This window comes from Phyllostomus discolor, chromosome 1, assembly GCF_004126475.2.
Source record: "Phyllostomus discolor isolate MPI-MPIP mPhyDis1 chromosome 1, mPhyDis1.pri.v3, whole genome shotgun sequence".
Taxonomy (NCBI): domain Eukaryota; kingdom Metazoa; phylum Chordata; class Mammalia; order Chiroptera; family Phyllostomidae; genus Phyllostomus; species Phyllostomus discolor.
This window is the reverse complement of record NC_040903.2, coordinates 146,965,388-146,980,545: the sequence shown is the minus strand read 5'-3', so window position 1 is coordinate 146,980,545 and position 15,158 is coordinate 146,965,388. Positions and strand designations below refer to the sequence as shown.

At 38.3% G+C, this 15,158-nt stretch overlaps 1 protein-coding gene across 1 annotated transcript; it reads right to left on the bottom strand.

The window, feature by feature from the left end:
* Positions 1–3,675: 3,675 nt before the first annotated feature.
* On the bottom strand, positions 3,676–6,570 carry LOC114490341 (olfactory receptor 11H12-like). The gene is made up of 2 exons (XM_028504321.2): positions 6,384–6,570; positions 3,676–4,626 (listed from the first exon to the last, which is right to left on the bottom strand). Exon 2 carries the CDS (start codon positions 4,615–4,617, stop codon positions 3,676–3,678), a length of 942 nt encoding a protein of 313 aa, XP_028360122.2. The 5' UTR covers positions 4,618–4,626; positions 6,384–6,570.
* Positions 6,571–15,158: the final 8,588 nt, after the last annotated feature.

Below are 15,158 nucleotides of genomic sequence, written 5' to 3'. Positions count from 1 at the left end.
GTACTTGAAACTTGGGCTGGGTGGTTTGGTCTGGGGCTGGGATCCCTCATTCCCAAGTTATCCCTCCCAATTTTTACCCACCACATGTGATCACTTGGGATTGGGATCACTCATTCCATATCTCCGTGCCTCTCCACATGTCTCTCATCTCCACCCTTCCTACCCATCTAGATGAATGTGGCTTCATTAAATCCTTGGTTGTTGGATTTCCATACAACTCAATTTTCTGACAATTCTGGATGATATTCTTTTTGTAAGTCTAGTTGTAATTTTTGCTGTAGTTGTGTGAGGAGGCATGGTGTGTTTACATATGCCTGCATCTTGACCAGATATAAAAATACAAATTCTGGGACTCAAAAGAGTATGTAAATTGGATTACACTTAAATATTGTTTACAAATGACTGATCCTCGCATCCACCCCCTATTCTCAACTAAATAGCAATAGAAACTGAGTTTCATTCAGTTTCTGCAGAGGCTGTCAGTCTGAAACAAATTAGGACAATGAAGCTGAAGATACAATTCTTCAGGAAAGACCTTTCCCAGGATGTGGTGCATGCATTTGTGAGAGCACTACTCCCATAACACAGTGTGCTCAGTGTGGTCTCTTCCATTGAAATCAGAATTTAGATCAGGAAAATCTGTGAAATAGCAGCATATTTGTTCTCTCAAGACAAAGAGATTTTATTCTGATGGATAGATATTTTGCTTGATTAACTTGAACATTTTTTGAGCTCTGTATTTAGTCCCCAGACATCTCTATTTATACCTGCACTATCCAATACAATAGCCAGCACCCACATGTGGCTATTGACTACTTGAAATGGGACCAGTCCTTTTGGAAAAGTGCTGTAAGCATAAAAATCACAGAATGTATCTCATGAACAATGTTTACATTGATTATATATATAGAAATTACACTATTTTGCTTAATTTGGATCAGATAAAGTATATTATTAAAATTAACTTTACCCATTGCTTTTTAACTTTATTAATGTGGCTACTAGAATATTTTAAATTATGCATGTGGTTCAAATTTGTGGCTCACATTATATCTCTATTAACACTGATTTAGGCTGACCTCAAAGATCTAATAGCTTTAAATAACATTAATATGTTGACAATTCTCAGGTTTTTACCTCCATTCCCAACCTCATCTCCTGCCTCCAGACTGGCATATATAATTGCCTATTTGAATGTCCACTTGGATGTTTAGTCATCAGTTTTCAAGTGTACCTTCCTTTTATTTCAGTGGACCTACTTTAGCCCTGGTCTTGACACAGGATGACAAATTCTGGTTAATGTGCATAATTGAAATATAGGTTGGTCTTTTTCTGACATGAACAATAAAGTAGATTTCCCTAGTTCATTTATATAACTATATACACACATAAACCTTTATATTTTAATTCCTTGTAGGTTTTCATTTGGAAACAGCTACCTCCATTGAAAACTTGGGTGCTGCTAACCAAATCTAACTTTGTGCATAAGATCAGTTTTAATATTGCATATATAATTTAAAAATCATGATAGAGATTTCCATCTTTTAACAAATAAGACAGTTTACAGTAGGTAATGTTAGCTCCTTTTTGAGATAAGCTATTAAGCCTGTCATTTCTTCCTTTTTTAAAAAATACCAACAAAGATCATTATTATCCCAAGAATATATTTCCTGGAATTCTCAAAGCACTCCCTCACTTGTCCTGCCCCCAGGGGATGTTTTATCAATGTCCATGTGAGAGAATTCTGAGGTCTGGCACATCTTTAATTTAAATAACTGATGAAAAGGATGAGGATCTACAAACTAAATGTCACAGATCTAGCACAGAGCAGTGGCTATGGATAGTCCCTTGCCTCTGGCTGTGTGAGGAAAACATTAAGCATATATACGGAAAATTTCTCTTATTTAGGACAGTTGTTTTAGATGCCCCCTGACTCCACACAAGAGTAGCCTCCCCCATTATCAACATCCCCTACCAGAATGTACACTTGTTAACAAATGATGAACCTACATTGACTTATTAACATCACCCAGAGTCCATAATTTATAAGAGGTTCACTCTTGGTGTTGCACATTCTGTGGGTTTGAACAAATTCATAATGACAAGTATACATACAAAAAAGGATTTGGAGATTTGGCTCATAAATCTGCCTAAGTAGAGAGGAAGTGACTGTGGGGACTGATGAAAAGGACCTTTGCTTTAAAAAGATGATTCTGAACTTTGACATGGGAGATATCAGAGACACAGAGGCAATTTATGAAGTTATTGTGCCTTCACAGGTATAATGATGTAGTGTTCGAACCTTGACAAAATCAGTAAAGATGACAAAAGATCATAAGCAAGATGCCACAGAATTTAATGACACTTGCACTGAGTATGAGAAGATGAAGGATTGTAAGTGTTAAGGCTTTAAGTTCAGGTTATCAGTGGAGCCATTGGTACATAAGGTAGGCTAGAGATCATTTTAAAAATGATTAACAAACTAAAGATTGCATATTTAAATTTAAAATGGATATTTATGTAAAAATATACAGCAGGAAGTTGCAGATGAGCCTATGGTTTAAAAATAAAGGTAGTACTGGAAGTTACCCCAGAACAGAGTTTTAGTTTGAGGTATCCTCATGAAGTACAATACTATAAATTAAATTCTCCTCTAGGGAGGAAAAAGAAATTAGAGAGTATAAATTACTTCTGAGGGGCATGTATCCAGAATTTTATAGAGAACTACATGAAAATAAGTGCAACTTAGATCCAGATGGTAGTGACCTCACAAAGCCTATAGCTCTTTGGTTCACACTGAGTATTAACTAAACATCATGTGTCTGGATCTGGAGGATTTGGACCTACCTCCCAAAGTGACAGCATTGGCAAAATGTGGGAGTCAATCCAATCAACATAACCTTATTAAGGATCCTCATTGGTTCCCAAAACTATACTTGGAATTATAAAATATTTTTAAAAGTGTTGCCCTGGCTGGTGTGGCCCAGTGGATTGAGTGTCGGCCTGTGAACTGAAGGGTCACTGGTTCAATTTCCAGTCAGGGCACTTGCCTGGGTAGCAGGCCAAGCCCCCAGTTGGGGGTGTGCAAGAGGCAGCTGATGGATATTTCTCTGGCACATTGATGTTTCTCTTCCTCTCTTGCTGTCTTTCCCTCTCTCTAAAAAATAAATGAATAAATAAAATCTTTGTTAAAAGTGTTTTAAAATAGATCCTGATGTTAAGGGCTTTTTAAAATCAGGTTGTCTGAATGGCTGTTGGCTTGCCACTTGTGGTTTGCAGTACATTCAACATTTACTATGCTCTAGAAAAGAACAACTGGCTGTGATGAAGGCAGAATTTTGAGGGTGCCAAAATAAGTAATGTGTAATAGAAACCAAAAGAGAAACTAGAAACTCAATTTTAGACAAATAGATGGCAATCTTATTAAGTTGTATTTCAAAACAAAGAAGTCTACCTAAGGTATGGGCATATCTGGAACAAAAGAGTAAAAACTGTCTAAGATTTAAATTATGAGCCTAATGAATTTTTAAAACCATCTTTCCAATATATGAAAATAAAATAAACTGATGGGGGAAAAACATCATCTTAATTATCTCATGATCTTCCATATTTATTCTCCTAAATATTAATGATTACATTATATTAAACTTGACTTTTGAATCTCTTAGCAGTTTCTCACAATAACACATTCACAATTTTCTTCAGTGCATCCTTCATATCTTTGTTCCGGAAGTTGTAGATAAGGGGATTAAAAAATGGAGTTGCCAAAGCATAGAACAAGGTCACAAATTTCTGCATGCCAGGATGGTCCCCCGAACCTGGGCTAACGTACATCACCATGACTGAACCATAGAACAGAGACACCACAGCAAGGTGGGAAGCACAAGTAGAGAAAGCTTTATGCCTTCCTGAGCCTGAGGGCATCTGTAGCACCACACCTAGGACACAGAAGTAAGTGCCAAGGATGTACAGAAAAGTGAGAAAGATGATGAGAGAGCTAATGACACCACAGACCAGAGTAATTCCAGATACTGGAGCACAGGACAATGACAGCAAAGGTGCCAAATCACAGAGAAAGTGGTCAATGGTGTTTGGACCACAGAAGGGCACCTGAGATATTAGAGTCAAAGGAGTCAGTAAGCACAGAAAGCCACCTATCCAGCAAAAGACCACTAACTGAGCACATAGGCGATGTGTCATTATAGTGGGATAGTGCAAAGGCCGACAAATGGCAAGAAATCGATCAAACGACATCACTGACAGAAATAAGCCTTCAGCAGCACACATGGAGAAAAAGAAGTAAAACTGGAGCAGGCAGCCAGAGTAGGAGATGCTCTTGTTCTGAGAGATGATGTTGGCCAACATTTTGGGCACATCAGAACTGACATAGCAGATCTCCAGGAAGGAGAAGTTAGCCAGCAGAATGTACATGGGTGTGTGGAGATTCTGGTTTGACCACACAGCATAGATGATGGCTATGTTCCCCAGGAGGGTCAGAAGGTAGATGAGGGAGAAGAGCACAAAGAGGAAGATCTGGATGTCTCTGCGGCAGGGGAAGCCCAGGAGGATGAACTCACTCACAAACTCAGAGATGTTAGTAGTCTCCAAAGTCCTCATTAGTCTGACCTGTGAAAGCAACAGAGACAGTAAAAGCCACATAAATATTTACACAATTTTTCTTCCTCCTGGTGGAGAGATATGTTTATTTTCCTCAATTTGGGCTTGTAGTATTACTATATTTCCTTCAGAAGGTGAGTCGTTCTTTACTCTTTGTCTCCTGCATGTATTCAATAAACATTTTTGCTCACATTACTGCCAACCACTGTTCTACTAAATAGGTGGGGGGGATAATGAATTAAAAAGCAGAGTCCTACTCTTTTAGAGCTTATGTCAAACATCTTTAGTTCAAAACAACTTCAAGCAATGCAATGCATTCATAGCTCTAGAACAGGGATGTCAAACTCATTTTCACTGGGGGCCACATCAGCCTCATGGTTGCCTTTAAAGGGCCGATTGCAATTTTAGGACTGTATAAATGTAACTACTCCTTAACAGTTAAGCGAGAGCTCAGCACTGCCCCTGGGTAGAAACAAGGTCCTGGGCTGGATAAAACAAGGTGGAAGGCCAGATTCGGCCCTCAGGCCTTGAGTTTGCCACCTCTGCTTTAGAATTTCCGTTTAAAGGGAGTTTGAGAGCTTAAATCTGATTGAAAGAGATCTAAGGAGATTTACCTTGGAACCTCCTTTGCCTAGAAAGGGAATTGCTTTTATTTAGATTTTTTGTGTGTGTGACAACTGCTTGGGGAGCTGATACGAAACATAAACTGGAAGTTACCATCCTTCCATCTTCATCGTGGTGCTACCACTAACACGGTAAGAACAGGATATGAAAAATCAGAACAAAGTGTTGTTGCCATATGAGACATGAAGATTATATTCATCTGGACAAAATAATGAAAGGCTTTTGAGAGGGAGATGGACCTTGGCAAAAGACAGAATTTTCTAAGGGCAATCACTGATGGAGGCAGAACATTAATAGCATATAATATAAGCATAAAAGTTTTTATGTTTTCTTTTTTTTTAGTTGTTCAAGTACAGTTGTCCCCATTCCCACCACCCCCCCTCAATGCCCCCTCGCCCTACCCATCCTCACCTCCTGTCCTCAATCCTTCCCCACTTTGGCTTTGTCCATGTGTCCCTTATACATGTTTCTTGAATACCCTCCCCCTATTTTCCCCCATTATCCCTCTTTCCCCTCCCCTCTGGTTACTGTCAGCTTATTCTTTATTTCAGTGTTTCTGGTTATATTTTGCTTGCTAATTTGTTTTGTTAACTAGGTTCCACTTATAGGTGAGAGCATATGGTATTTGTCTTTTCACCACCAGCATATAAGGTTTATGGGGCTGCCTTTGAAAGACAATTTGCCAGACAAGTACAGGCTAATGAAATTAGCAGGAAACCATTAGAAAGCTATTTCAATAGTCCAAGTAAAAAAAAAAATTTTTTTTGAATGCTGACCTAAGGTAATATATAAGCAAAAAGATACCAAGGATGGATTCAAAACATGCATAGAAACCTAACCTCTCAGTCTTTACAATAAGCAGAGGTAATTAAATACTTCTCTTGGAACAGAGGGGAAAGAACACCAAACAGAGACCTCACTGTCCCTTTGCCACAGTAATATATTTTAGCTCGATTCTGATTGTCCTGTCCCCTGGGGTGACTCAGAGGGGAGAGCCACTCCCAGCACAACAGTTCGCTCTGAAGGCCTTCTGCTCCCACACATCAGTGTGCTGAAGAGTGCATTCCCCAGTCCTCTACTTTCTTTTTGATTCTTTGGAGTCTGAGTATTATATTTTATTAAATAAATTACCTTCTACTTACACAGTTTTCTCCTACAAGCCACACACGATGGGTGTTGATTTGCTATGCCATCAACTATGTGAAAGAGAACAGTAAACAAGAGTCATCTAAATTATTGCCAAGTTTTAACAAAAAATTTTGCATTTTCTTGTCAGCTAAGAATACAATTCCTTTGAAGATGACCTGCAAAAACAAAATGATACTTTGATAAAAAAAAATACCTCCTTAATCACATGTGTAATAAAGTTTCTATAATTAGAAGAGTGTTTATACAGGAAAATAATCATGAAAATTTATGCTCCTTTTTCTTGTGAATATATCAAACAAAAAGGACAGTCAGATATAGGAAAGAAGTTACTGTTCCATCTGCTCAAACTCACTTATCCTAATTCAATCCGTGAATCTGAGATGTCAGCTACATGGTAAAAAACAAACAAACAAACAAACAAACAAAAAAACCTTTTGACTGCTTTCTTAGCATCCTTTGGATCCCTTTCAGGTTTTACTCAGAAAACAGAATGTGCCAAAAATCTCTCCATCCCCCATTATTTATCCCTTCCAAGCTCTGAAACCTATCTCTGGAGACCTCAATCCCAGGAGCAATAAAGACAACATATTTCATACAGACTTGAATATGTCTCATCTTTAGCGGGTATCTTTTAGAGATAAAAACCACATGAATGTACACACACTAATATATACTCTCACACACAAACATAGGTACATGCATGCACATATATACATATTCTAGCCTAACATTTCCAGAGCTCCCTCTCCCAACCTTAATAAATTACTTATAAGCTAACAAAGATGCATCATTACCTTAAAGCTTGTTAGAAATATAGTCTCCCATTCCTGTTGTCCAAACAGCAGTTTACAGAGTTCATCCAAGATATTCAGAATGAGCTTATTCCCAGATATCCTCAGAATTACTTACCCCCATTGTTTACAAACTCCTTATTTCTATATATAGGTCAAACAGGATATATGCTGGTCAGCCAGAAAGTTAAAACATTGTGTGAGAAAAAAAAAATTCCTTTCAAAAATGCATCTTTTCTAATGCATGTTTTCTTGCAGTTAGGTCTGTTCATATGTGACTGAGTTCTGGTCAGTAGAATATAATTAAAACTGATGTGCAACACTCCAGGCCATACATATGCATGGTCCTTGATGATCTTTGATATAATCGAGCATGTGACCTAGGAAGCTGAGGTGTTTTGTGTTTTTTGTTTGTTTGTTTTTAAAGATTTTATTTATTTATGTTTAGGCAAAGGGGGAGGGAGGGAGAGAGAGCGGGAGAGAACTATCAATGTGTGGTTGCCTCTCGCACATCCCCTACTGGGGACCTGGCCCACAACCCAAGAATATGGCCTGACTGGGAATCAAACCAGCGCCCCTTTGGTTCACAGGCCAGCACTCAATCCACTGAGCCACACCAGCCAGCGCAGAAGCTGAGTTTTGAAGAAGATGAAGGCAAAATGGAAAAAGCCTGAGTGCCAGAATTCTTTTATTATTGTTCTATTGCAGTAGTCCCCATTTTCCCCCATTATTCTTCCTTGCTGTCCCCACTACTCCCCAGTCCTGCAGTCAATCCCCACCCTATCATCCATGTCTATGGCCATTTATACTTGTTCTTTAATTAGACCCAGAATTATCATATAAAGAACAATCACTTGTCAATCAGGAACATCCATTTGGATTTTAAGTGAACAATAAATAAACACCCTTCATATTTGATCCACTAAAAAAGAAACTCATTTGGAAAACAATCATGTGAATAAAATATTTACATTTTGATAAATGTAAAAAGAAAACAATCTGTGGGTGACTATATAAAAATATCTTTTCAGGCTTATTCCCTTCAAATTTAAAACAGCAGGGAAAATTAAGGAAACAATGTTTATGAAGGAATAATTCTGAGAAATGAAAATTTGAGTCATAGAGTGAGTGTATTTTAAATGTTGGTAAATGCAGCCACATTCTCTCTAAATCTTTCAGCACTTTCCTCTCTACTGTTACTTTCACTCTCATCTTAACACTGAGGCCTAGATTTTCATACTGTGCTGCTGGCCAGCCCTTCAAACTGGGGCTCATAAATGAATATAGCAACACTATCTCATGCCTCCATTATGATGATATCTGTCACCATCAATTGAGAAAACATGCAATACATTCCTAGATTTAAAACTCTCTTTTCATCCAAGGTGACTCAATGTCTACTCTTTTCTTCTTAATTTTTTTCTTTTATTGATTATAAAGAGAGGGGAGGGCAGAGACAGAGAGGGAGAGAAACACTGATGTGAAGAGGAACATTGATCAGTTGCCTCTTGCACATGCCCAGACTGGGAACTGAACCTACAACCCGGGCCTGTGCCCTGACCAGGAATTGAGCCCACAACCTATAGGTTTGCATGGTGATGCCCAACCAAGTGAGCCAAGCCAACCAGGGCTGAATGTCTACCCTTTTAACTGAATATCTACCCAATTGAAATATCAAGCTGCTAACCTTGAACTCTGACATGTTGATGTAAAACAGAGATTTCCTGACTTGCCTCTATAACACTCTAAGATATCAAAAGTATTTTCAAGGGGAATTGTGAAGTTCTCAAAAGACTGAGATGATACAATTAATTTGAATTCCTTTTCTCCTTAAAATGGATTGGATAGCTCACAACATGTTTGATGAGAGGAGCTATATTGTGACACTAAATAGCACAGACTCTAAACTTAAAGACACCAAAATTTTTTAAATGTAAATCTGATCACATCACTTCCTTGCTTTCAATCCTTAAATACTTCTTTCTCACATATAGGATCAAGTTCAACCATTTCAGTATATCCAAATTCCTACATCTCTAAGTTCATCTCCTCTCAGGACCCCTACATTCACTCTGCATTCATTTATTCGTACATTTGGACTCTTCTATATGCTATTTCTTTTCCTGCTTGTCACATTATCATCCATGCCCCCTCCCTCCTATCTAGAACACTTGTAATTCAAGACTCAACTGAAATGGCCTCTTTGAACCCCTCTCTGATACTTCCCATTTATCGCATCCGCCAAACCTATAATCCTGTCAGACAGCTCTCTGTGCTCCCCTGGTACCTTATGCTTTCCTTTTTGTTAGTGTTTTTTATTGGAATTCTTGACACATCTGTGCCACTGTAAGTCAAGAGTCCTTTGAGAACAAGGATCCTATCATAGACATCTGTGTACCATCAATACCAAGTGTACTGCCTGGAACATGATTTGTGTTTCAGAAGCCTTTGCAGGCCCCAGAGTTTTTATGTGTAAAACTGGACATCCTCAGGCTGATATACCACCACTGGCAAGATAAGGAGAGGTCTGTATAGCTCTGCCATCTCCTAGTAAAGTTACCTGCTCCCCTTCCCCATCAACAACTGTCTGCTGTGGAGGGCAGCAATACAAATGCCATTGTGTCTTTTCCCAAAATGGCCCTGATCTGACTCCAGTAGTAACAAATGGAGGATCTTCCTTGTCTCTTTTGCTGCTTCCAGGTTTTTGTACCTCCCTCCTCTCTAAAAGAGCCATGTTTTGAAGTTCAATCTCCCTTTAGATAAAGAAGACAAAAGGGAAGGGACAGAGAATTTTGGGGAATCATACTGCCTGGTTTCAGAAGCTGTGCCCCCCCATGGCTAAGGCTGAGTGAGAGACCTTGGGACCCTAAGCCACTAAGGAGACAAAGCTTACCCCCCTGGCAGGAGCACCACATGTGCCCACTTTACTTCACCCTGCCTGGCCCCCAGTGCATGATTGGTTAGCCAATGGCAGGTAAGCTTCCTCGAGGGAGGGATAACCTAAGACAGGCATGGTCATGAGGGGGCCCTCAGGGAAGGACTTGGGAGGCTATGGAGAAAGGGGGTTATGGACCCTCACCCTTCGGCTTCAACATAGCCTGAGTCCTCATTCTGTCTGCAAGAAGTCTCCTAATCTCTTGGCTGCCTTACTTGGCTGCCTTTGACCTAAGCCTGAAACAATGCTGGAGGTGGGTGCGGCCCTGCACTGGAAAAGGTGGGTTCCCCGGGACAATCAGGCCTAAGAAAGAATGCATGAAACCTGCTTTGCTAATACCCTCAATTTAAATGATAAGCGTCCAAACATGAAATGAGTTTCCCCAAAGTTTTATGGTCCTTTAGTTATTTGACCCTGACTCAGAATAGGCCCTCAGAGGTCTTTGAATGTTATCTATTGGATCATTACTGTCTGACAATGATTGATGTGCTTTCCATATACACCCTGTATTCCTATGCAAATTAAAGCCAATAAAAGCCTGTCAAGGCAAGGGTCAGCATGCTCTCCCCTTAAGAGACTGGCTGTGCCATCCTTTTTCTTCCACAGGACTCGGTAGTCCATGTGAATTTGTCTTGTCTCAGCCACAATGCCTCGGACACTGTGGGCTGGAGTCCACATCAGAGAATAAAGAAAACATAAGTCGTTTACCTAAGGTTACTTATGGAAACACCTAATCTACTAGCCCTAATTCACCCCACTCTCACCCACTCTCATTACAAAGGACAACACAGAAGCCACAGAGTTTAATTATCTCAAAGGTAAAAACTAGCTACATGTAACTGCTGAGCACTTACATGTGTGTGGCTGGTCCAAATTCAGATGTGCTCTAAGTAAAAAATTCAGCCCATTTTATGAACTCTCCTTCTTCCTGAGCTCAGACACCTCAAAACTGTTGCTCTATAGTGGAGGAGGCTTTTTGACCCGTGGTTAAATCAAGCTGGCCCAGATAGGAGGCATATCTGAACTTCAGGAGAAGCTCTGCCAGTGACAGATGCCAAGAGGTGGCACACCTTAGGTGGACTTGACCTTACATGAATAGCCCAGAATCAAAATTTTTCCTTTCTTTAAATTTATCACCAGTGACAATGCGGTTTCTATAATCAACTGTACTGGAGTGAAAGAAACTTCCTGAGATGGAACTTGCATTTGGAAGAAGAGAATGCCTGTCTCCTGGAGACCACTCTCTGTGTCATGGAAGAGTGAAGCAAAGGGGCACCTGCAGAACAGAGCACTGCTGGAGTTGGTGAGTGGGGACATATTTGTGACCAGAAGGGAAAGATGTTGCCCTCTGTAGCTTTTACTACTTAGTAAAAGTCATAACAGCAACATCACAGAAGAAAAGAAAATTCACGCACAGACGAGATTAGAGCCACAGGGGAAATGTTAACATGACAATAAAATAAATAACAACTGATATTGGTGGTGTACTTTGCATTTTTCAAAAAAAAATTTAGCCCTGGCTGGCGTAGCTCAGTGGATTGAGCACGGGCTGGGAACCAAAGTGTCCCAGGTTCGATTCCCAGCCAGGGTACATTCCTAGGTTGCAGGCCATAACCCCCAGCAACCGCACATTGATGTTTCTCTCCCTCTCTCTCTCTCTCTCTCTCTCTCTCTCTCTCCCCCCCCGCCTCCCTTCCCTCTCTAAAAGTAAATAAATACAAATCTTAAAAAAAATTAATTATTTTTAATTGTAGTCAAATACACATAACATGACACTTACCATCTTAACAATTTTTTAAGTGCACAGTTCTGTGGCATGAAGTTTATTCACATTGTTAAGCAGCCATCATCACCATCCACCTCCAGAACTCTTAACCTGCGGAAACTGAAAATTTGTATCCATTAAATAACAGTCCACATGCCTCTCCCTCCAGCCCTTGGAAACCACCCTTCTACTTTGAACTTGGCTACTCTAGGAACTTATAAAAGTGGAATTGTACAATATTTGCTTTTTTTTTGACTAGCTGTTTCATCTGTGTTTCAGAATATTTAAAAACTTTCTTTCTCTATAAGACTGAATAATATTAGATCATATGTATACATCACATTTTGTTCATTCATTTATCTGCTGATGGACATTTGGGTTGCTTCATCTTTTGGCTATATATTGCATTTTGCAAATAGTTTTATGTGTGATTTTTCACTGGATCCAAATAAACCTTCCCTCTAAAATGCCTTTTTGAGAGCTAGGGATGAAAGTTTTGATTTGCTCAGGTGGAACTAGAAGACAGTCCAAAAAAATTATTGTCATCACTTTCAGAAGAAAAGGAAATGTGAGGGAATGTGGCAAAAATAATTCTCCTTTTGATTTGCATTTGCCTTTTAAAAATCAAACCTTTTTTTCTTAAAAATAGTCATTTTTGAACAAGCAAAATAGAGACAAAAGTACTAATTTTTTCTTTATATAAATATAGTAGAATTACCATTTAAAATTTCTGAAAAAGAAAACTGCTGAAACTTATACTTTGCAATAATAACTGATGATAATAAAATTTGCTGAAATTATTATTAATAATATATTACACAATATTATAATATAATACTTAGTGAGTGCTAGGGACTGTTATAAATGCTTCCATATATTAATTCATCACCCAAATATGTGTGATATAGATATTATTTTTAGGATCATTGCAAGTTAAACTGGAAAATCAGACAGATAACAATTTGTATAACGTGCCCATAGTCACTCAAGGAATAGAGACGAGCTTTTTATTTTCCTTTTTAACAAATTTATTGAGGTGACACTGTTAATAAATTATACAGCTTTCTCTTTTTAAATATATTTTATTGATTATGCTATTACAGTTGTTCCATTGTTTTCTCCCCTTTATTCCCCTCTGCCCTGCACCCCTCACTCCCACCAGCATTCTCTCACCTTAGTTCATGTCCATGGGTCATACATATAGGTATTTTGACTTCTCCATTTCCTATACTATTCTTAACCTCCCCTGTCTATTTTCTACCTACCATTTACCCTTCTTAGTCTCTATAGCTTTCCCCCATTCACCTGCCTCCCCTTCCCTGCTGATGACCCTCCATGTGATCTCCATTTCTGTGATTCTAATCCTGTTCTAGTTGTTTGCTTAGTTCATTTTTCTTTTTTAGGTTCAGTTGTTGATAGTTGTGAGTTCATTGTCATTTTACTGTTCATATTTTTGATAATCTTCTTTTTCTTAGATAGGTCCCTTCAACATTTCATATAATAAGGGTTTGGTGATGATGAACTTCGTTACCTTGACCTTGTCTGGGAAGCACTTTTTCTGCTCTTCCATTCTAAATTATAGCTTTGCTGGATAGAGTATATATATAATTGGATATATATTACTATATATTTGCAATATATTTATACATTTATTATATGTAATAATATGTGATGGTATATTTTTCAGTCATTAAAAATCAAATCCTGCCATTTAGGAAAACACGAATGGAACTTGAGGGCATTATACTAAGTGAAATAGGTCAGACAAAGACCAAGACTATATGATCTCACTGGGAATTATTATGCTAAGTGAAATAAGCCAGTCGGTGAAAGACAGATACCATATGGTCTCACTTATATGTAGAATCTGATGAACAAAAGAAACTGATGAACAAAATAGAAGCAGAGGCATGGACACATGGAACAGGCTGACAGCTGTCAGAGGGAAGGGGTGGGGGAGGAACTGGTTGAAAGACCATGAAGTGGTTAGCCAAAAAACATATAAGCGTGACCCATGGACACAGACAACAATGTGGAGATAGCCAAAGGGAAGGGGGTTGTGGGTTGGGGGAAGCAGCAGGGGTATGGGAACGTCTATAATACTGTAAACAATAAAAATAAAGTAAAAAAAGAATATAATGTAATGATTTAAAAGAGATCAGGTTTGTAGTTACCATAAGGGGAGAGGAAGTTGGATGAAGATGATCAAAAGGCACAAACTGCTAGTTATAAAATAAATAAATACTAGGGATGTAATACACTACATGATAGCTATAGTTGACACTGCTGCATGTTATATATAAAAGTTATTAAGAGAATAAATCTTAAGAGTTCACATCACAGCATGATTTTTTTCATTTTTCTTTTGTATGTGTATGAATGAAGCATTTTCACTAAACTTATTGTGCCAAAAGTGTATGATATATGTAAGTCAAATCATTATGCTGTATACTTTAAACTTATGTAGCATGTCAACTATATCTGAACAAATGATATAATTAGTAACAAGGAAATGCAACTATAAAAATGAGATATAAATGGTTTTCTTTTTTTATTGTTGTTCAGTTAGAGTTGTCCTGCCTTTCTCCCCATTATTCTCCCCTAACCCACCCACCCGCATTCCCACAGTCAATCCCCCACCATTGTCTATACCCATGAGCCCTCTATTCTTGAATGGGTTTCTTCTGTCAATATAGAGATAAATTTTTTAAATACCATCCTTATGTTGGAAAGGATACTATAAGATGGCATATTCATCAACAGATCTTTTGAAAATATATTTTAGAAAGTAATGTGGTAATGCATATTAAGAAAATGTATATATACATATATATAATTTGACATTATAATTTTCATTCAAGCAGTCTGTTCTAGGGAAATACTCTAAAATTAAACAAATAATTGAACCCAGAGATTTTTATTGTATTATTTTAAGACCAGAACATTTTACATAGCCTCAATGCACACTAAGGGAATGTTATACAAATAACATTATTCTGCAGCTTTAAAAATATTTAGAAGAAAGATGTCACCTATAAATGGAACCTAATTAGCAAAACAAACAAGCAAATAAGATATAACCAGAGACATTGAAATAAAGAACAAATTGACAGTAACCAGAGGGGAGGGAGATAGCGTGGGAAGGAAGGGTAGAGGTTATCAAGGAACATGTATAAAGGACACATGGACAAAGCCAAAGGGGGGTAAGATTGAGGGTGGGAGGTAGCAATGGTGGGGGAACAATGGAGACAACTGTACTTGAACAAACAAACAAACA